This window comes from Vicugna pacos, chromosome 9, assembly GCF_048564905.1.
Source record: "Vicugna pacos chromosome 9, VicPac4, whole genome shotgun sequence".
Lineage (NCBI taxonomy): Eukaryota > Metazoa > Chordata > Mammalia > Artiodactyla > Camelidae > Vicugna > Vicugna pacos.
The window spans coordinates 27,479,461-27,501,070 of NC_132995.1; the positions used below are offsets into that span (position 1 = coordinate 27,479,461).

The following is a 21,610-nucleotide window of genomic DNA, read 5'->3' on the forward strand; positions in this document are numbered from 1 at the left end:
GCCAATGGCGTAAATCCCAGACCAAGGGATGGAAAAGATGAGATGTCTCAGCTCAGTCAGCAAGGGATGAAAAAAGGAATTCCTCCTTCCTCTGCTTTTTGTTCTATTCAGGCCCTTAACCCATAGGATAAGTCCCACCCACACTGGGGAGGGCAATCTACCGAGTCCACTGATTAAAATCAAATGTTTGCTGAGCTTATCCGAAAGCATCCTCACAGACACACCCAGCAGAAATGCTTAATCTGGGCACTCCATGGTCAGTCAAGTTGATACATAAAATTAGCCATCATACCAGTTACCTATGCTTCGAGGAGAAGTTCTGGACTGCATTTTAAGTTATGTAGGTTCTAGAAAGAGAATGTTCTAGAGTGAGCCTTTGAATTTTAGGAAGAGTCTTTGTTGCTTTTGTTGCTTTCTTTTCTTTTCTTTCTTTTTTTAGAGGGGAGGTAATTAGACTTATTTACTTATTTAATGGACGACTGGGAATTGAATCCAGGTCCTCATGCATGCTAAGCATGTGCTCTACTGCTGAGCTATACCCTCCCTTCTAAGGCTTTGTCTTTAGAAGTGGAAGTTCTCTGCTTGGGCCATTCAATGACAGGTGACAAAAGCAGTTGGGGGTGAGCACCATCTTAGGCAGGATCACCTTACCTGGGGTCTTCTCCCTCATCCACAGACTGCCCTGCAGTGATCAGTTAAAAAAAAGTGGTAAAATGCAGAGTTATTTGAATATTGGATCTTGGCTGAGTTTCTTTCTGGGCTTTATCTCCAGAGAGTGGTTGCCTGGGGACCATCATCACCTGCTTTGCCTGCTCATGGATGAGGATGCTACTTCCCTTCTGAATGGGAGAGGAGTTGCCTTAATAGCCTCGTGGAAACTTGAATCTGAAAAATGTCTGGATTTTTTTACAGATTGGTCAAAAATTATGAGAAAATGCCCTTTTGGGCAGTGTTTTTATTCCCCCATTGTCCATTAGGCTAGGCAAGCAATTCTTTGTGAGGGCTTTGGCAGCTACCGTAGTCAAATTCTATGGAAACACCACTCAAAACACAGACTATCCAGAAAGGCAAATCTACAGAGATAGAAAGTATATTCGTAGTTGCCTGGGGCTGGGGCTGGGGCTGGGGCTGGGGCTGGGAAAAGGGATTGACAGCAAATAGGCCCTAGAGATCTTTTTAGGGTTGGAAATAATCCAAAATTGATTGTGATGACAGTTGCACAACTCTGTAAATTTAGTAAAAATCCTTAAATTGTACACTTAAAATGAGTGAATTTTATAGTATAGGAATTATACTATAAAGCTCTTACATACACACAGGCATGTACATACACACGCAGACACACGTAGACACTCTGACTCCAAAGATCCCAGAATGCAGACAATTTGAGAAATTTTTTTCTAAAACAGTGGAATGGAAGAAATTTTCGCTGTTCAGAACAAAATACAGGCTTCCACACTGCCTATTATTTTGAAGTCTCATTGAAAATTATTTCCCTAATTGGAATCCTCTTTGTACTCACGAAGGAGGAAGAAAACACGATACGATGGTGTATATTTTGTGCAAAAAAGGGAAAGCAGTAAATTGTGCCTAAATTCAAGATTATTAATACCTGGTGCAAATACTTCATTTCCTAAACACAGAAAAATACTAACAACTATAACTATGTGACTATTATTCATGGTTTTGTTAACTCTGGAGTGGAGTAATATAATCACACACTGTCTAAGATTTAATTATAATGACAATTACTAATAACACCATGTAGTAAGTATGTATATGTATTTCCCTTTCTGTTTTTTTCAAGTTAATAAATCAACACAATCATATTTAAATTTGCCTGATTCTTAGGTAACTTGCTTTTCATTTCTCTACTCAATTTTTACTCTACAGAATCTTGGTGTTTCAGTAAATCTTGCAAGTTGAGACCATCAACTCAGTATTTTCCTCCCTAAGAACAAGAATACTGAGAATGAATAGGACATTAGATTATGCAGGAAAACGTCTGGGTTTTTGATGGCTGTGTTTTTTTGCTCATCAATTTAATGAAGGTGGTTTTAAAGAATGTAATGTTCTAAATAGCAAAATGAAAGGCTCTAAATAGCAAAATGAAAAGGTTGAGTAATCAAAATATACTATTGAAATTAGTGTAGTCTTTCTCTTTGGATGCAGTAGATTACTTTGAGACAGAACATTGCAGATTTGTTGGAGAAAGCAAATATATTTTTGTGCATTTAAAATTCCCTACTGTTTTACTTTAGACTAGATGATTTTTGAGGAAACTTCCAGCAGAGATAGTTTAGGATTCTATACCATGGAACACATACAACACTCAATTACATTGCCTTATCATCCTGCACACAAAGTATATTCCTGCCTCAGGGCCTTTACACTTGCTATTCTCTCTATCTGATGGATCATTCCCTAGATGGTTATGGTCCATTCCCTCACTTAAGTCCCTGCTCAAATATCACTTCCTCAGAGCAGCCTTCCCTGATTAGCCCATCTAAAAATAGCACACTGTCACTATCCTTTTAGTTTGCTTTCTCTCTCTTCATAGCACTTAACCACTGTCTGATCATCTTATATGCTTGCCTTACTCACTACAATGTAAGCTTCACAAAGGCAGGTACCTCATCAGTATTCATTGCTGTATCCCCAGATTCTGGTACATAGTAGTTGCTCAAGACGTATTTGTTGAATTAAATGAATGAATAGTAATTTGACTTTAAATATTTACCTTTTTTGCTTCCCTAACCAGACAGTAAATTCTTGGAAGGCAGCCAAAGGCCCTGGTTGCTTATTTATCTCCTCCAGAGCAATTAGCTCAGTTCTGCAAGGATGATAGACATTTAACCAAGATTTACTGAATGAATGCCTTGAAACATGGATGCGTTACAGAGCTAACCAGGATTGCCTGCAGGTGAACAAGAACAGTAATGTCTTGCCTTTCAGCCCACAGTTTACAGAGTACTTTTATGTATATTAATTCGTTTTATCATTTTGCAAATACTTTACTAGTTCTTAAGTTTTGCCTAAAGAAACAAGCACTCAAATATAACAAATATTAATTTCTGATATGTAGTACTGCCAATTTTGAATACTTTTTTTTGGTCTTAGACACCACTGGCAGTTAATGGGTTCTTGGACATTTGAAAAAATATTTTTAAAGACTGAGTGAGATTTAAAATAAATAAGTAAAAATAAGGACTATCTTGACACGTACTTATGCGTGGAGTAATTTTTCTGAAGAGTGTTTAACAAAGTCTTCATAGTAATAACTTTCTAGATGGTGGGAACTTGACAATGTTTACTTTTTTCAGCTTTGCATTTTTCTCATTTGAAGTTTTAAAACAAATCTGAAGTCTTGAAAAGAAACCTATTTCTATATAAAGCTTTTTGTTTAATTTGCCAATGAGAATAGCATAAAAAAAATCACTACTCATTTTCCTGGCTATGTAATTCTCAGTACATAGCAAATTTCATTCTGAGAAAATTTTCAATACTGATTTATAGTAAAGCAATAACAAATAGAATGAACCAAAATTCTTTAGGGTTTTTTTTGTGTATTTTTCATATTTATGTTCATGTTATTCTCTCAGCAAGAAAAAAGGTAGAGCAATGCTTGGTAATTTGGTAATTTTTCATCTTTGCCAAAAAAACCTTTCCAGGATATTGAGCTCTTAAAATAGGCCAAAATCGGACGTTAGGAACTCGATCTGGACTTCGGACCAATCTTACAGGACACATATGAAATGTGCTCACTTATTTTCCTTTTTTCTCTTGATGATTTAAAATACTTAGTTACATTTTCCTTGTCTTTTTACCACAGGGTTTGTGAAGATGTGCAAATAATCACCTTGTCTTAAATCACTACTGATGCCAAAAATACGATCCTCCTATTAGGCTTAAAAGGTTTGGGATTTTCTTTAATTCTGAACTAGGAAGGGTTTTTCATGGTTGCTGGTGAACCTTAGGGGAAATGAGGTTTCATTACACGCTGAGTAGCTAGGGTGCCTGTCTCCGTGAGTGTCTGTGTATTGGTGCATGTTTCTGTGTGCCTGCCTGTGTAAAGTGGGTTTGGGGTATATGATGGTGGTTTTGAGCCCATGGCTTACACACTTTACGAAGAAGCGCTTCCAGCCAGGTGGACGCAGGTTTCACTAGTCTCGGGGTAGGGTGGGGGTACCCTCCACCAAAACTTGCGGCTCCCAACATTGGCCAGGGTGCGGCAGGGCCGGTGCTGCAAGTAGCGGGGAGGCCCGGCAGCAGAGGAACCAGCGAAGCGTGAGTCCTGGCAGGGTCCAGGGCACATGCTCGGGTTGGGAGGGGGCCTATTTTCTCCCCTCTGGAACGGTGCTTAGAGAGGAGATTTCGGGAGGGGTCAGAGGAGCCGACGGGGGAGGTCCTCTGGGTGCGTAGTGGGGGAGGGGACAGTGGGCGGGGCGGCACCTCCCACAATCCATTCCTCGGAGAGCTGGTGGCGACCTCCGTCTGGTCTCACCAGTCTAGGGACCGGGAAACTAAGAACGGCGGCGGCACGCGCCTCAAGGGTGCTGGGACGCCCAGGTACGTGCGACGCCCTCCGTAGCCGGCGCGGGGACGGTTGGGCCAGGCAGTTGCAGGCCACGCCGTGCCGCGCCGCGGCCTCTGTGACGCACGGCGCGGCCTCTAGGGCTGGACCGGCGGCGCGGCGCGGCGCGGCGGGGGCGGAGCGAGCGCGGGAAGGTGGGGGGGCCGGACGGGGGCGGGGCGAGCGGGGCGGAGCCGGCGGAGGCCCCGCCCCGGGGCCGGAGTAGCGAGGACGCTACCGAGCAGGCGCGTCCGGCCGCCGCCGCTGCTGCCGCCGCCGCTGCCGCCGACACTCGCCCTTCTCCCGAGCCTCCGCTGCCGCCGCCATTTGCACGGGGACCCCGGTGACAGGGGCTCGGCAGAGGGGCGGAGGGAGGGGGGAGGGCCCGCGGAGCCCCCGAGGGCGGGTGCGACGCCGCCGGCGCCGGCCGGGCTCCCTGCGCGACCGCGCCGCCCGAGGCGGGCCCTGAGCGGCGGTAGCAGCAGCAGCAGCAGCAGCAGCAGCAGCAGCACAGCAGCAGCAGCAGCAGCAGCAGCAGTCGAGGCCGGGCGTGCGCCTAAGGCGCGGCGGCGGCGGCGGCCCTGCGGGCAGCCGGGAGGGGCGGGGACAGCGGCCGCCGCCGTTTGATGGATCCGAGGATCGCCTGGTTCCAGCCAGAGCAGCTCGGACCGTCCAACAGTCTGTGGATGCAGATCTGGGAGACGACCCAGGGACTGAGGAACCTCTACTTCAACCACCACTGTCACAGCAGCGGCGGCGCGAGTGGCGGCGGCGGCGGCAGCAGCACGGCCACCGGCGGGAGCGGCAGCAGCACCGGCAGCCCCGGCGGCGCGGCCCCGGCCCCGGCCCCGGCCGGCATGTACCGCTCCGGGGAGCGCCTGCTGGGCGGCCACGCGCAGCCGGCTGAGCAGCGGGACTTCCTGCCCCTGGAGACAACCAACAACAACAACAACCACCACCAGCCCGCGGCCTGGGCTCGCCGAGCTGCCACGGGCCCCTCGGCGTCCCCGTCCCCCTCGGCGTCCTCGTCCCCGCACCCCTCGGCGGCCGTCCCCGCCCCGGAGCCCGCCGACCCGGCCTCGGGCAGCAGCAATAAGAGGAAGCGCGACAACAAGGCCAGCACCTACGGACTCAACTACAGCCTGCTGCAGCCCAGCGGAGGGCGGGCCGCGGGGGGCGGTCGGGTCGACGGCAGCGGGGGAGTGTACAGCGGGACCCCGTGGAAGCGGAGGAACTACAACCAGGGAGTCGTGGGGTGAGTGGTGGCCCTGCGGCCTGGTGGCCTGGCCCTTGCACACGCGCAGCCGAGCACACGCCCACAGAAGGGGAATTTGGGGGGAGCCTGGGTGAGGCCAGCCCCTGGCCTCCCTTCGTTGTTGGTCCTCAGGGGACTGATGGCCATCCTTCCATCCCTCCACCATCCACACCTTCCCCCAATCTTCCTTGGCGGTCCACACCTTACCCCCCTCCCCCTCAGCTCCACGCCTTTTCTGGACATCCCGTAGGCCATCCACAGCTTCCCCTCACCTCCCTTAGTCATCCACATCCTCCCTCTTAACCGTCTGCATCTTTCCTGGACCCCTCTTATCCATCCACTCGTTCCTCCCATTCCCCGGTCAAACACATCTTCCCCCTACACCCCCCTTCAGCTCTCTAGCCCTCCCCACCTTGCTTCCCATCATCACACCCCAAAATGAAGTCGCTTAGCACAGGCAAATCATTCATTCCCTGAGAACATTCCTAGGTTAGTGCCTTTTGACGGTACAGGACCTGGAGGTGCTTTCCTTGCCAAGAATAGAAACATCCAGAAAAGCTCCTCCCCCTCCCCCAATCCCAAACAGGAATCATGTCAGCCCTGAAAAGCTTTGCCTGCTATTGACCGTTTGGCTCTTCTTTTTATTTCTTATTTTTTAAAATTCCCTGTTATCGATGCCTTCCTCTGTGGGGAGTGAAGAATGTGGAGACAGTTAAGTTTAGGCTGGTGGAGATGGTGAGCTCTTCTTCTGAGGCGGATAGAACTTTCTAGGAGTTCATGGTCCTTGGCCCTAGTTTCTCACTGTAAAGTTGTCATCTGGCAGAGACAGGCAATGCTTTTCTTTCTAGGGGGTAACTTTATGCTAATGAGTGAATGTTGCCCCACTAATGACTTTCTGTTTAAAGTTCAGCTGTTACAAAATGGAATCTTACCTGACCCCTGGTGAATTATGTACATAAGCAGGGAATGTTTCCAGCCAGATTTCCCTTCTGGAAGAGCCTTGTGCTGGAATCGTTACAGAGTTGTTGGTTTTTGTTTGTTTGTTTGTTTTGTTTTTGGTAAAATAAAGCTTTGAGGCCTTGTTTGTGTGTGTGTTTAGCTTGAATATGGAGAGTGAGCTTTAAAATTGCCTTTCATTTTTTAATCCTGTTTTACATTGGGGGCTATCTTAGGCAAAAAAAATTGCCATTAGTAATCCCTGGCAAAACCTTTTCTTAGATCCACCCATTCAGATTTGCCCTGCTTTGGCAAGCAGAGACAGTTCTGTGTACCTTTTTGAAGGTTTGGGTAAAATGAGTTGGTGGGTTCCATCTGCTTCTAGTGGGCTGGTGTCTGCTATATGCTACTATTACAACTTCCACCTTTTATGGAAAATATAGTCAAGCATTTTAGTATTGGCCCTGGGGTACATATCAAACCTGTCCTTACTTTCCAGAAGGGAACCTTTTGGGGTTGAGTCCTCTGTTGCTAAGCTTCAAGGGCGCTCTCCATGGTCATCTCGTTTTAATAAAAGGCTCATAGTTCCACCCTGTTAGCATTTCCAAGATAAAGCATAAACCTGTGGTTTAGTGACAAACAAATTGATATTGAGGGGTTCTGGTAGTTTCATTTCACAGGAATAAGCTCCAGTGAAGTAATCACTGCCAACTAAAACCTTGAAGTTCCCTAGTTTCGTTTCCCCGAAGCTTCTGCATATATGTTTAGCAAAGATAGATTATAAATCCAAAATACTGGCTGCCTCTCTTTTTGATAGGTTAGAAATTCTCTCCTCTACTTGGTATTTAATGTGGAGGATACTGTAAAAGGTTCGCATTTCAACTTAGGTAGTCTTGTTCCTGATTCAAATATTATATTGACCTCAAAGGGATTAAAGGGAGGAATTTTCATTTCCCAGAGGGATTACTGTTTAAAAACTGACTGTAAACCTGTTTTAAAACTGCTTATCACTTCATCAGACTTTCCATTCTTTTGCCTCCTCCTTTAAAGGATGTCAGCAGTTACAGACTTTTTTATTTTATTAAGTGTGTCTGGGTGCTTAAAAATTCTTGTTTTGACTGATGGATCCTTATTTCTTGACTTTTATGAAAGTTTTGCTGTTTTTAATACAAGTATTCAAAAAAAACCTGAATTCAGAGCGCACCTCAATGTTATGCTATTCTGAGATTAGACAGAGTAAGACTATTCTGAGTTCTTGGGATGAGATTGACATTGAGCTAATAGGTTAACAAATTATGGTGGTCCCTGGCCTCTGAACTGACATGACTGTCGAGACAGAGAGAGGAAGAAAAGGCATATGAACAGTGGACTAGAACTGTGCCACATATACACTCCATCTCACATCTTTGATCTCTCTGTGTTCTCTGCTTTGGCCAGACTGGTTCACTTACTGCCTGAACACTCCAAGATACAGTTCAAAATCCTGACTTAGTTGCCTACCTTCCTGCTTTTTCAGGTTCCTCCTCTGAAATCTTGTAGTCCTTGTTTCATGCTCTTGGTATAGCTTGCTTATGTTTAATTTTCCTTTTATGTATATATTTTCCCCTACCCATTAGATAACTAGTTAAAATGAAATAATTTTTTTTTTAAATTGAGATAAGATGGACATTTCTTAAGTGTAGAGTAAGATATTTGGATTTCGTCCTGATGTCTTCATGGTCCTCTTTCATGATTAAAACTCACCTGGGCTTACCATCTCAGCCTTCTTCCCCACGTAGTCACAGAGCCAGGGAGTTTGTGTGCTTTCCTTTTTATCTTTTTAAAGTTGCTTTCACTTGTTCTATTTCTTGGGATTCCTTCCCCTTCAAGGCCTGGCTGTGGTGTAGGAAGTAGTCCACCTGCTCCATGAAAACGAGCTATAAGGCCTTTTCTTTTCAAAGATTTGATCACCATGGGGAAAGAAGAGATGACAAAAAGCAGCAAATATGGGAAACTTCTGGAGATTCAGAATCCTTGGTCCTGAGCCGTAATGTCCAGAAACTTCTCGTCGAAGTGCTTGGTGCTTATCCAAGCTCATGAGGACAGGCTTGTGTTGGCTGCACTGCGAAATCTGTAGATTTTTTTTTTCAAGGCTTGGATGACTTGTTCAAAATAATGCTTTGGAGTTTGAATTTGGCTGTGGGACATCAAGAAGTCCCTGCTGAGAAACTTGGGTTTAAGGAATAATCCTTGAACTGGGATGATGGGGATAGGAATGGAAAAGACTGAATGTGACAGGTACTACAAGGTAAGGATTTAAAGGATTCTGACTCCCTTCATGCTTTTAATAATCACTCTACAGCTTTGAATTTGAGTGACTGGGGAAATGTTGGTGTTATTTTTGAAAATAAGGGTTAGGACTGTTGGTTTGGAGTAAAAGGTTTGGTGATGTTTAGATAGAACTGTCTCACGGTGAGTTGAAATTTGGGGCTGAGATAGAGTTGTCTTTGCTGCAGCGAGGCGGTGTCCTTCCTTATGTATGTTGTATACTGTATCCCAGTACGTCTGAGATGCTGACCCTGTTCTTCAGCGCTGGCATTATGGCCTCCTTCTGCCTATTTCTACACAATATGATCAGTGGGATTGGTGTCAGTGCTGGGCTCCAAAGCGATCAGGCAGATTAATGTGAAAGAATTTAGAGGCCTTATTCCAGGGGTTTACTAAATATAATTTCTATGCATTTGCAAATGTAGTCCACACTAATTCTTTAGTGAACTAGGACCTTCAGGTTATTGAATTTTACTGCATTGAGGTGTTGGAATTTGCTTTCGAGAAGACATTAGGTTTCCTGCAGTGTAGATTCTACACTAACAGTGTAATTCATAATTGAGAATTTCCCAAAATCTAGTGTACTGTGTTCAACTAAGCTGTTTCCATGCCACGACTCATCTCTCTAAAATCTGTGGCAGTGAACACTGTCACTGTCAGAATCATTGGCATTTTAGTGCGGAATTTTTTTCAACACCTATTAAGTTTTTAGGCATTGAAAGACAAAAGGAAACAATGCCTAGAGCTTTTTGGAGTCTACCCTGGGTTCACACAGCAGATTTAGTTTTTTCAGGAAAGGAAGCATGGGAAAGGGATACTAGAAAAGTCTAAGGTAGGGAGGGGGAGGGAGTGTGTATTAGAACAGTTCTGGACCTGGTGTGATGGATGGCCTTGTGTCACAACTTCCTCCATGAAACCCCTACCGGTAAATTCTAGCGTTAAGAATCCAGAAGGGTCCAGGGGAAGAAAATTCAAGGGCTCCCTTACTGACACTGGACTGATCAGATAGTCATGGTTAGGTATTCTTGTACCTGCTGAAACGGAGAAAAAGTTAAGCCACTTTTCTATGGGAAATAGAAAAGCAAGCTGTTGTATGATTTTACTCAGCTTTCTATTTTTCCTTCTATGGAATCCTTTAGAGTAACATTTAGTGGAGGAAACTATTTCAGGATCACACCCACTGCATTGGCGGCTGTGTGTATTAATCACTTGAACACGCATAGGTATGGAGTAATCTTGACGGGGCTATGGGCCGAAGAAGATGCTTAGCTGAAGAATTAGGGTCCAGTTCCCAGCAGCTGGTCTGAGACTCCTCTTTGGGCTCTTAACTGCAGAGCTGGCTGGACAGCTCAGCCTGCTTCAGGAATTCAAAGGACAGCCGGTAAAATGTTCTTGCTAACCCTCAGAATACTTGACAGCTGCTACAGAACACCAAAAAGGCTTTAAATTGATTTTAACCATGACATGAAATTATTTTTTTCCTAAGAGTATCTTTGTTGAGATTGAGGATGGCATTGAGCTCGACTTTTTATTAATTTAAACCCAGACAGCAGGTGATACATCCTTTAAGTTACTTGATGATATTAGAGATCTTTGTATACTTAGGTCTTTGGGCCCTGTGGAAGTTTGAGCTAAAGATTTTGGTAGGAAAATTGAATGTGGGGACGTTTTCATTGTGCATTGGCTCATTAATGACTTGAATAGTTTCAGAATGTGAAAAAAATCTTGTCATGAGCGTAAGAGACTTCATGTGGTATCTGGTAACTAAACTCTGGAATTCTAGCTCAAGTCATGCTTTCTGTTGAAATAATTTGAATAGTATGCAGAAACCAGTGTTTTTAAATTAGGTGATTTATTAAATTAAAAGTGCTGTATAAAATCAAAGTGCTCATGGAGCCTGTTTATCATGTTCCATATATGCTATGTTAAACCTTTTGTATTGTATTTTTTTTTTTAATTTTTTAAAAATTGAGTTATACTCAGTTTACAATGTTGTGTCCAATTTCTGATGTACGGCACAATTCTTTAGGCATACATGAACATACATGTATTCATTTTCATTTTATTTTCCACCGTGAGCTACTACAAGATATTGAATATATTTCCCTGTGCTATAAAACCTTTTGTATTTGTTATATTAACCTTCTTATGCTTAGCCCCTAATTTTTTTTTAAACATTTCATTTTGGAATATAGATTCACAGAAAGTTGCAAAAAATAGTACAGAAAGATCCCATGTTCCCTTCACCTAGTTTCATGCAGTGATAACATCTTACATAACTATAGTTTAATTACAATACCAGGAAATTAACATATTGTTATAATCCATAGCCTTTATTCAAATTTCACCAGTCTTACATGCACTCACTTGTGTAGTATATGAGTGTTTAGTTCTGTGCACTTTTACCCATGTAGATTTGTGTAACCACCACCGCAATCAAGATATAAAACTGTGCCATCACCTCAAAGACCCCTCATGCTGTCCTTTTATTTTCATACACACACACCCTCAGCTTTAACCGTGAACAACCACTTATCTGTTCTCCATGTTTATAATTTTTTTCATTTTGAAAATGTTATATAAATGGAATCATATAGTACTTTACTTTGGCTTTTTTCCATTTACCCTAATTCCTTTGAGATCTATCCGAATTGTTGCATGTCTCAATAGTTCCTTCCTTTTTAATGCTAAGTACTGTTCGAAAATTTGGATGTACAATGGTTCGAAAATTTGGATGTACAATGATTCACTTGAAGTACATTCCAGAAGAGTTTATAGTTTTTGGCTATTTCAAATAAAGCTGCTATAAACATTCGTGTACACATTTTTATGTGAACATAAGTTTTCATACTGGGGGGATAAATGCCCCAGAGTTCTGGGTCATTGGTAAGTACATGTTTAGTTTTAAAAGAAACTGCTGAACTCTCTTCTAGAGTCGCTGTATCAGATTACATGCCTACCAGCAATGTATGTGAGATCTGGTTTCTCTGTGTCCTCGCCAGCATTTGGTATTATCGGTGTTTTTTATTTTAGCTGTTCTAATATGGGTAGTGATAGTTGATTGTGATTTTATCATATCAGCTTTCTCAGAGATAACTCTTACCTAATTTTAGTTTTAGTTTTTATTTTAAAAACAACTTGGCAGTATTGAGAATGTCTACAATTAATTAAATCTCTAAGTAAAATTGACTTAAAAGGGCCTTATTTTCAATTTGCTTTCATTTTATTCTTAGCAGTATCATTTTAACTCTTTATCTTTGAACTACTTTGAATGTTTCCTTTACACGTTGATTTTTCTCAGTAGTATAAAGTAGAGCTTTATTTTCATTTTCTAAAAACATATAAAAAGGTAAACTGCAGAGTTGATTTCAAAATTTAGAGTCCTTCCTTTCATATGTTGTGAGTAAACTTTATTTTCTATTGGCTTGGCTGTATTTTGGCTAGTAAACCCTGTGGTTAGTGGTGGTTTTTTTGTTGGTTTGTTTGTTTACAGTATTTTTATATTTGAACAATGTCTTCAGACTGTGTAGAATAAATACTTTATCTTCAAATCTATGCTGGAATAACCTCTGTTTCATTGGAACCGTTTTCTGGACTGAAAATTGGAACCTGGTCTTTGATTTTTCCCTTACCAGTCCCTTGTAGTCACTGTTTTGATTTGGCCAAAATAATATAACTTTTAGCACTGTCCAGTCTGTATTATAAATTGCAAATTTATTGACTTGTAAATTTCTGCCAAAGCAAGGGTAAGAATGATTAGGATTGTGGTTGTGGAGTTACAAAAGTTAACTTTTAGTAATTTGGATTTAGTTGAGTGTCAGGTCATTGATGAGGTTTTAAAATTTGATGTCTTTATTTCTTAAAGTTAGTTTTTCACCCTTTATTTTCTTCTTTGTTTGAGATGTTAACTACCACTGTTCCTTAGAATACTTGTTTTTAAAATCAATATATATTTTATATATGACTAATAAATGCTAATTGTCAAAAAACTAGAAAATACAGTGAAACCAAAGGAAGCCCGTATAATACTACTACCAGGATAAAACTACCGTTAACACATTTTGGTGTAAGTATTTTTACACTTTTAAATGTATGTATACGTATGTTTCCTTTTTTCTGTCTGTCAATGGACTTCACTACTGGTATACTTAAAATTTTTTTTCTAATTTAAAGAAAAAATTTTCAAATAACAGAAATTTATTCTCTAGAGGCCTGAAGTTAGAATTGGTTTTTATCCTAAGATTGTTTTCTGTTTGGGAGAAGGGCATCAGAATATTGTGGACATACTTTTTTGACTTAAAAAAATTATTAGTAATGACAAAAATCTTTCATATGAAATATATTTTGACAACATTTTTTAATAGCCCATTATGTTTAGTATGACTCTGTGTACCTACCATGTGTGGACATGGTATTCCATTGATTAAATGCACCTTAATTTATTTCACCAACCTCCAACTGGACCTTTAGTTTGTCTCCAATCTTTTGTTTTTTATAAAAGACATACTTTTAGCTGAGCCTTTGCCCCAGAGAGGATTATTTCTTTTTTTTTTTCTACTTATTTTCACTGAGATAAAATTCACATACTATCATATTCACCCTTCTAAAGTGTACAGTTCAGTGGTTTTAGAATATTACACAGTTGTGTAACCATCACAGCTATCTAATTCCAGAACATTTTCATCACCACGGAAAGAAACCCTGTACCCATTATCACTCCCCACTCTCCCCTTCCCACTCAGATCCTGGCAACCTCAATCAGACTTTTTGTCTCTGAATTTATGATTTTGGACATTTCTTAAGAATGGAATCATATAATATATGGCCTTTTGTGCCTGGCTTCTTTCGATTAGCATAATGTGTTCAAAGTTTATTCACATTGTAGCATGTATCAGTACTTCACTCCTTTTTATGCCTGAATATTCTAGTGTGTGAATATACTACATTTTGTTTGTTCATTTATCAATTGATGGCCATCTGAGTTGTTTCCACTTTTTGGCTGTTATAAATAGTGAATATTCATGCAGAAATTTTTGTGTGAGTACATGTTTTCATTTTTCTTGGGTAAATACCTAGGAGTGAAATTGTTGGGTCATATAAAGTGGCTATAATATTTTTCATTCCCACCAGCAATGTATGTAGTTTCCAGTTTCTCCATGTTCTTGTCAACACATTTCATTATCTGTCTTTTTGATTATAGCCATTCTGGTGGGTGTGAAGTGGTATCTCATTGATCTCATTGTGATTTTAATTGCATTTCCCCAACGACTAAGGGTGTTAAGCATATCTTCATGTGCTTGTAGGCCATATGTATATCTTCTTTGGAGAAATGTCTAAGTTATTTGCCCATTTTTGATTAGATTGTCTTTTTATTGTTTATTGTAAGAGTTCTTTATGTATTCTGGATAATAGACCCTTATCGAATAGATAGTTTGTAGATATTGCTCCCATTCTGTGGATTGTCTTCATACTTTCTTGATACTGTCCTTTGAAGCACAGAGGTTTGTTTTTTCTATTTTATAAATTTCAATTCATCTATTATATTTTTTTCTGTTGCTTGTGCTTTAAGTATCTAAGAAACCATTGCCAAGATCATGACAGTTAACCCCTGAGTTTCCTTTTAAGGTTTTATAGTTTTAGCTCCAGTATTTAAGTCTTTGATCCATTTTGAATTCACTTCAGCATATGGTGTGAGGTAGAGGTCCAGCTTCATTCTTTTGCCTGTGAATATCAGGTTGTCCCAGCACCATTTGTTAAATGCCTATTATTTCTCCATAATTGTCTTGGCACAACAACTATTTCTTGAGGATAAAGTTTTAGATTGGAAAATGTTTGTATCTTTTAAGGCTTTTGCCATATTTTCCTGTGGAAAGATTGGATCAGTTTACCCTTATGTCGGTAGTGTGTAAGAGTTCCAATTTTCCTTAAATCTTCACCAGTGCGACATACTACAGTTTTAAAAACAAATGCCAGTACAAAGGAAAACAGTTTTTTTTGCCAACTTTAAGGCAAAAAATAGTATTTTACTGATTTCATTTGCAGTGCCTTCACATTAATTGACTATTTTTCTCTTCAGTTTCTTATTTCCCTTGCCTATCTTTCTTTTGGAGATGTTTGTGTTTTTAATTTGTAAAAGCCGTTGGTCTTTCCTATTACATATATATGCAATTTTCAATTCTAGTTTTATGATTTATAAATAGTTTTTATTACAATATGACTGACTTATAATAAAATTTACCCATTTTGATTGTACAGATAGGTGACTTTTGGAAATATACACAGTTGTGTTACCATGACAGTCAAAATGTAGGAAAAACACATAGAACATTTCCATCTCTCAAAAAGTATCCTCATGCCTGTTAGTCAGTCCCCTTACCCCATCCCTTGCCCTTGGCAACCACTTTTGCCTTTTCTAGGATTTCAAATAAATGAAATTATATTTACTTTGTAGTCTTTTGTGTCTAACTTCTTTCTTTTAGCATGATGTTTTGGAGATTCACCCATATTATGTATAACACTGTTGTTTGTTACTTTTTAATGCTGAGTAGCATTCCTAATTGTATGGATCTATCACAATATGTTCATACATTCTTCATGACCTATAAATTTGTAAACATGTCCTCTGATTTTGTTCTGTATCCCTTGTTGATTTTGTGACTCATCTCTGAACAGACCAGAATGATCCACCCATTTTTTGGTTGCTAATCAACTGCTGTAGGCAAACCACCGAGCTAGGCTTTTTGTGGGAAGTAAGACAGTAAAGCATGCTCTCCCTTCTGAGAAGTTATGCTCTGATTGGATGGACTGTATATAGTGGAGAAGTAGCTTTTGACTAGTGAGGTAAGGGCAAACTTTGGTAAGAGTGGAAATTTTTGCTAATGTTTTGAAAGATTGGTTAGGTTGTAGAGGGTTGGAAAGGAAAAGTTGACTGTATTAGTTTCATATAATAAGCCCTCAGGGGACAGTTTGGATATACAGTCTTCCGTCAGGATCTGCAGGGGTTTGGTTCCTGGAGCCCCTGCGGATACCAAAATACGGGGGTGCTCAAATCCCTTATATAATACGGCGTAGAGCAGTAAATACAGTTGGCTCTCTGTATCTGTGGAGTTTGCACCTGTGGATTCAGCCAACCTCAGACTGAAATTTTGATCTGCAGTTGGTTGAATCTGTGGATGCAAAACCTATGGATATGGAGGGCCAACTGTGTAATATTTAGCATAATTGAGATAGATGGGGAGCAGGATCTACTATGATGGTTGACCTTTCTCAAAGGAATTTTGAGGTCTGAAATTACTCTACTTCATTTCTTATAACCTTTTTATTATGGAAACTTAAAGCTGTATGGAAGTAGACAGAATAGAATAATGAACTTCCATGTAGTCATCGTGCAGCTTCAACAGTCATCAACCCGTGGCCAAACTCGTTTTACCTGCCCTCCAGTCCATTTCCACCCCTCGTTTTTTTGAAGCAAGTTACAGATGTTGAATCATTTTGTATAAATGTTTTTGTGTGAATCTCTAGATAAGAACTTAAAAAGAAACCATAATCACCATTATTACACCTAAACAAATTAACAGTAACTCCTTAGTTGCATCAAATAGCCAAGGTTTATATTTCCCCAAATGTCCCATAATTATCTTTTTTTAACAGTTTGTTCAAATCAGAATCCAAATGAGTCTCTTGCATTACTGTTGGTTGAAATGCCTTTTAAATCTTTTAATCAGCAGCTTTCTCTGCCACCTGTTTTCCCCCGTATTAATTTATTTGTTGAAGGAACTGGATTGTTTTTCCTGTAGACTTCTGCTCTCTGAGTTTTGCTGATTGCATTCCTGTAGTGTCAGTATCTTGCATTGTCTCCCTGTATTTTCTATATGTTTGTAATTAGATCTAGAGAGTTGTTTAGATTTTTGTTTGTTTTGCAAAAATACATAGATGGTGGTGTATACTTTTCCCAGAAGATACTTAATGTCTGAATTCTTTCTTTTTGTAATATTGGTAGCCATTAATGATCATTGCCTATATATATTAGTTCATTATGAAGGTTGTAAACTTGTGATATTCTTATTCTCTTGATCGTTTGTTAGCTGGAACATTCCTAAAAGGAGACTTCCTCCTCAGATATTTGCTTATCCTGCGGGTACAGTTCTCATAGGGAAAACAGGGTAAGAGTGAGACGGGGGTATAACTTCTGACTGGCTCTGTTAATGATCTGTGATCCCGAAGGGAAGAGAAGCAGGTGGGCTTCAGGAAGCTGAAGGTGGCTTTGGGGCAGCTAGTGCCTGGTGTGTGGAAAGGGCAGTTAGTTCTCTCTGGAGTGAACTGTGCTCGGCCTTTGGTCGGTGGCCGGGACTGTCAGGGGAGCCCTTGGCCCACAGCCACAGCTGACCTTTGCTTTCAGCTTGTGGTAGGTGAAGGAAACCACGGTGGATATGTGGCCTGTGAAGCCTTTGCTCAGGAGACAGAGTTCTCACAGCCTTAACTCGACAACCAGGAGTAATACATTTGTTTACCCTTGAAATTAAATCTGGATTATGTTTCTTCATCTTGTGCTAATATTCTTTAACCGTAGGCTAATGTAACCAGTACAGCATTATGGGAAGGACTCCTACTGGGAGTAAATCTTTTAACACTTTTAACTCCGATCATATACTTATTTTAAAAGTTACTATTTACATATAATAACAATATAGCAAGCAGCTGTATAAAGGAAGGCTCCTAAAAGATGACCAGAACCAAGCTTTTTAGGTCATGGTTTGACTTCAGCTTCCTTAGGAGTTTGTGGTCACCCCTTCTGGGGAATTCAGCAGGCAGGGTCATGTGTGGGACCTGGCGAAATGGAGATGTTCATGGACTTTTCTGTTCTGAAATAACTGGTCCTCTATTTTTCTTTCCCAAGGGGTGTGTGTATGTGTGTATGATATATATATACATATACATGTATATGTATATGTATAAATATATGTATGTGTAAATGTGTATTTATAATGTGTGTGTGTGTGTGTGTGTGTGTATATATATATATATATATATATATAATTTTTTCTTGATCGGTTTTAGCTTTATGGAACAATTGAGCAAAAGTACAGAGTTCTCATATACTCCCTCACTCCTCCACTCCCACCCCAGTTTCCCCTATAATTAATGTATTTGTTAAAATTGATGGGCCATGTATTGATACATTATGATTAATTGAAGTCCAGAGTTTAAATTAGGATTCATTCTGTGTTGCACATTCTACTACAATCTATGGCTTTTGGCAAATGTGTAATGACACATATCCATCATTACAGTATCCTACAGAATAGTTTGACTGCCCTAAAAATCCCCTGTGTTACGTCTGCTAATTCGTCTCTCTTTCCCCCTAAACCCCTGGCAACCACTGATTTTTTTGACTGTCTCCATAGTTTTGTATTTTCCAGAACGTCATATAATTGGAAACATACAGTATGTGACCATTTCAAATTGTCTACTTTCACTTAGCAATATGCGTTTAAGTTCCTCTATATCTTTTCCTGGCTTGATAGCTTCTCTAAAAAAATCTAAATAATACTCCATTGTACAACAGTTTATTTATCCAGTCACCTATTGAAGGACATCTTGGTGGTTTCAAGTTTTGGCAATTATGAGATAAAATTGCTGTAAACATCTGTATGCAGGTTTTTGTGTGAACATAGGTTTTCAGCTCCCTTGGGTAAATACCAAGGCGTGAAATTGCTGGATGGATGGTATATTTAGTTTTGTAAGAAACTGCCAAACTGTCTTTCAAAGTGGCTCTTCTGTTTTGCATTCCCACTGGCAATGAGTGAGAGTTCTTGCTGCTCCACATCCTTGCCAGCGTTTGGTGTCATCAGTGTTTTGGTTTTTGGCCATTCTAATTGGTGTGTAGTGGTATCTCATTGTTTTAATTTGCAGTTCCCTAATGACATGTCCAGTATCTTTTCATGCTTGTGTTTTCTTTAGTGAAGTATCTGCTCAGATATTTTAAAAATTGAAGTATAGGTTATACAATATTATATTAGTTTCAAGGGTATAGCATAGTCATTTGATATTTTAATAGATTGTACTCCATGTTTTGCTAATCTTTAATTGGGTTATTTTCTTATTGTTGGGTTTTAAGAGTTTTGTATATTTTGGATACTAGTCCTTTATTGGATATGTGTTTTGTAAAAATTTTCTCCCAGCCTGTGGCTTGCCTTTTCATTTTCTTGACAGGGTCTTTCCCAGAGCAGAGGTTTTGACTTTTAGTGAAATCTAATTTAACAGTTTTCTTTCATGGATTGTGCTTTTGATATTGTGCATGGAAAGTGATGGCCAAACTCAAGGTCACCTAAATTTTCTCTTAGTTGTCTTCTAGGAGTTTTATAGTTTGGCGTTTTACATTTAGGTCTGTGATCCATTTTAGTTAATTTTTACGAAAGATGGAAGATCTGTGTTTAGATTCACTTCTTTTTTTTCTTTTTGCATGTGAATGTCCAATTGTTCGAGCACCGTTTGCTAAAAAGACCATCCTTGCTCCACTGAATTGCCTTTACTCCTTTGTCAAAGATCAGTTGACTGTATTTTGTGTAGGTCTCTTTCTGGGCTTTCTATTCTGTTTCATGATCTATTTGTCTACTTTTTCACCAGTACCACATCTTGATTACTTTAGCTTTATAGTGAATCTTGAGGTCAGGTAGTGTCATTCCTCTGACTTTATTCTTCTTCTGTGTTATTTTGACTATTCTGGATCTTTTGCCTTTCTGTATAAATTTTAGAATATTGTCAAAATACCTTGCTAGAATTTTGATTGGGATTTCATTGAATCTGTAGATCAAATTGGGAAGAATTGGAATAGCCTTGCATTTCCTTCAGTCTTTGATTTCTTTCATCAGAGCTTTCTTCATATCAATCTTAAACATAAGTTGTTAGGTTTATACCTACCTAAGTATTTCTGTTTGGGGTTTTTTTTAACACTAAGGTAAATATTATTTATGGTATTGCATTTTAAATTTCAGATTTCAGTTGTTTATTGATGATATATGAGAAAGCAGTTGGCTTTTACTAACTTTGTATCCTGTAACCTTGCTATAATAACTCATTAGTTCTAGGAAATTTTTTGTTGTTTCTTTGGGATTTTCTACATAGGTATTCATGTCAGCAGCAAACAAAAGCAATTTTATTCTTTCTTCCCAACTTTTATTTCCTATTGCATTAGGACTTCCAGTATGCTTTGATTAGGAGTGGTGAGAGTGGACATCTTGCCTTGTTCCTAATCTTAGTGGGAAAGCATCTAACTTCTCATCATTAAGTATGATGTTAGCAGTAAGACTTTTATAATATGTTCTTTATCAAGTTGAGCTTCCCCTCTGTTTCCAGTTTGCTGAAGGTGTGTGTTTGATTGGGTGTCAGATTTTTTTCAAATGCTTTTTCTGTGTCTCCTTGCTATAATTATAGGATTTGTTTTCTTTAGCCTGTTGATGTGACATGCATTTATTTTTGAATGTTGAATTGGTCTTAACACACTTGGAATAAATCCCACTTGGTCATGGTATGTAATTCTTTTTGTACATTGTTGGATTTGGTTTGCTAATATTTTGTTCAAGATTTTTACATCTGTGTTAGGGAGAAATATTGGTCTGTAGTTTTTCTTTCTTGTAATGTCTTTGTCTGGTTTGGGGATTAGGATGATGCTGGTCTCAGAGAATGAGTTAGAAATGCTTCTATTTTCTGGAAGATAGTGTAGAGAATTGAGATGATTTCTTCATCGGATCTTTGGTAGATTTCCCCAGCGAACCCATCTGGGGTTGCTGCTTTCTGTTTTAAGAAGATGATTAGTTGTTGATTCAATTCCCTTAATAGATACAAGCCTATTCAGACTGTTCTTTTCTTCCTGTGTAAATTCTGGTAGTCTCTTTCGAGGAACTGATCTGTTTCAGGTAGGTTATCAAATGTGTGTACATAGAGTTGTTCATAATATTCCTTTATTATCCTGTTACTATCCATAGAATCAGTAGCAATGGACCTTTTATTTCTAAAATTAGTTAATTAGTGTCTTTCTTTTTTACTTAATTTGGCTAGAGGTTTATCCATCTCATGGACCTTTTCAAAGAATCAACTTTGTTTCATTGATTTTTTTTTCTCTTTTCTGCTCAAATTTTAATTATTTATTTTCTTGTTCTTACTTTGAGTATAACTTGTTCATTCTTTTTCTAGTTTCCTAAGGTAGAAACTTAGATAATTGATTTTTAGATCTCTCTTCTTTTCTAATATTTGCATTTGATGCTGTAAAGTTTCCTCTATGTACTACTTTCCCTGCATCCCACAGGTTTTGGTAAGTTGTATTTTTACTTCCATTTATTTAGGAATATCTCTTGAGACTTCTTTGACCCAAATTTTATTTAATCTCCCAAGTATTTAGTCTTCAAGTATTGTGTGTTTAACTTCCAAATACTGTATTTTGGGGTTTTCCAGCTATTTTTTTTTTATTGATTTCTAGTTTAATCCCACTGTGGTCTGAGAGCGTACTTTATATGATTTCCATTTTTAAAATTTGGTAAGGT

General features: G+C 39.6%; 2 protein-coding genes across 8 annotated transcripts in view; both read left to right on the plus strand.

Annotated features, from left to right (window-relative positions):
- HEATR3 (HEAT repeat containing 3) overlaps window positions 1–3,873 on the plus strand; it is a 60,690-nt gene extending 56,817 nt beyond the window's left edge. Inside the window, exons 15-16 of the transcript XR_012075582.1 lie at window positions 2,762–2,923; window positions 3,833–3,873. The gene's annotated coding sequence lies outside the window, so the exon portion shown is untranslated. The remainder of the gene's footprint in view (window positions 1–2,761; window positions 2,924–3,832) is intronic.
- Window positions 3,874–4,482: 609 nt separating this feature from the next.
- The window catches only part of TENT4B (terminal nucleotidyltransferase 4B), a 61,373-nt gene continuing 44,245 nt past the window's right edge, over window positions 4,483–21,610 (plus strand). For 3 of the 7 annotated variants that reach the window (XM_072967334.1, XM_006207858.4, XM_072967333.1), the window contains exon 1: window positions 4,781–5,828. In XM_072967334.1, coding sequence (XP_072823435.1) covers window positions 5,200–5,828 — 629 coding nt within the window. In that variant the 5' untranslated portion in view covers window positions 4,781–5,199. Of the gene's footprint in view, window positions 4,570–4,777; window positions 5,829–21,610 lie in introns of those variants that run through there. The other 4 variants (XM_072967335.1, XM_072967336.1, XM_006207859.4 and 1 more) reach the window with 4 other exon arrangements.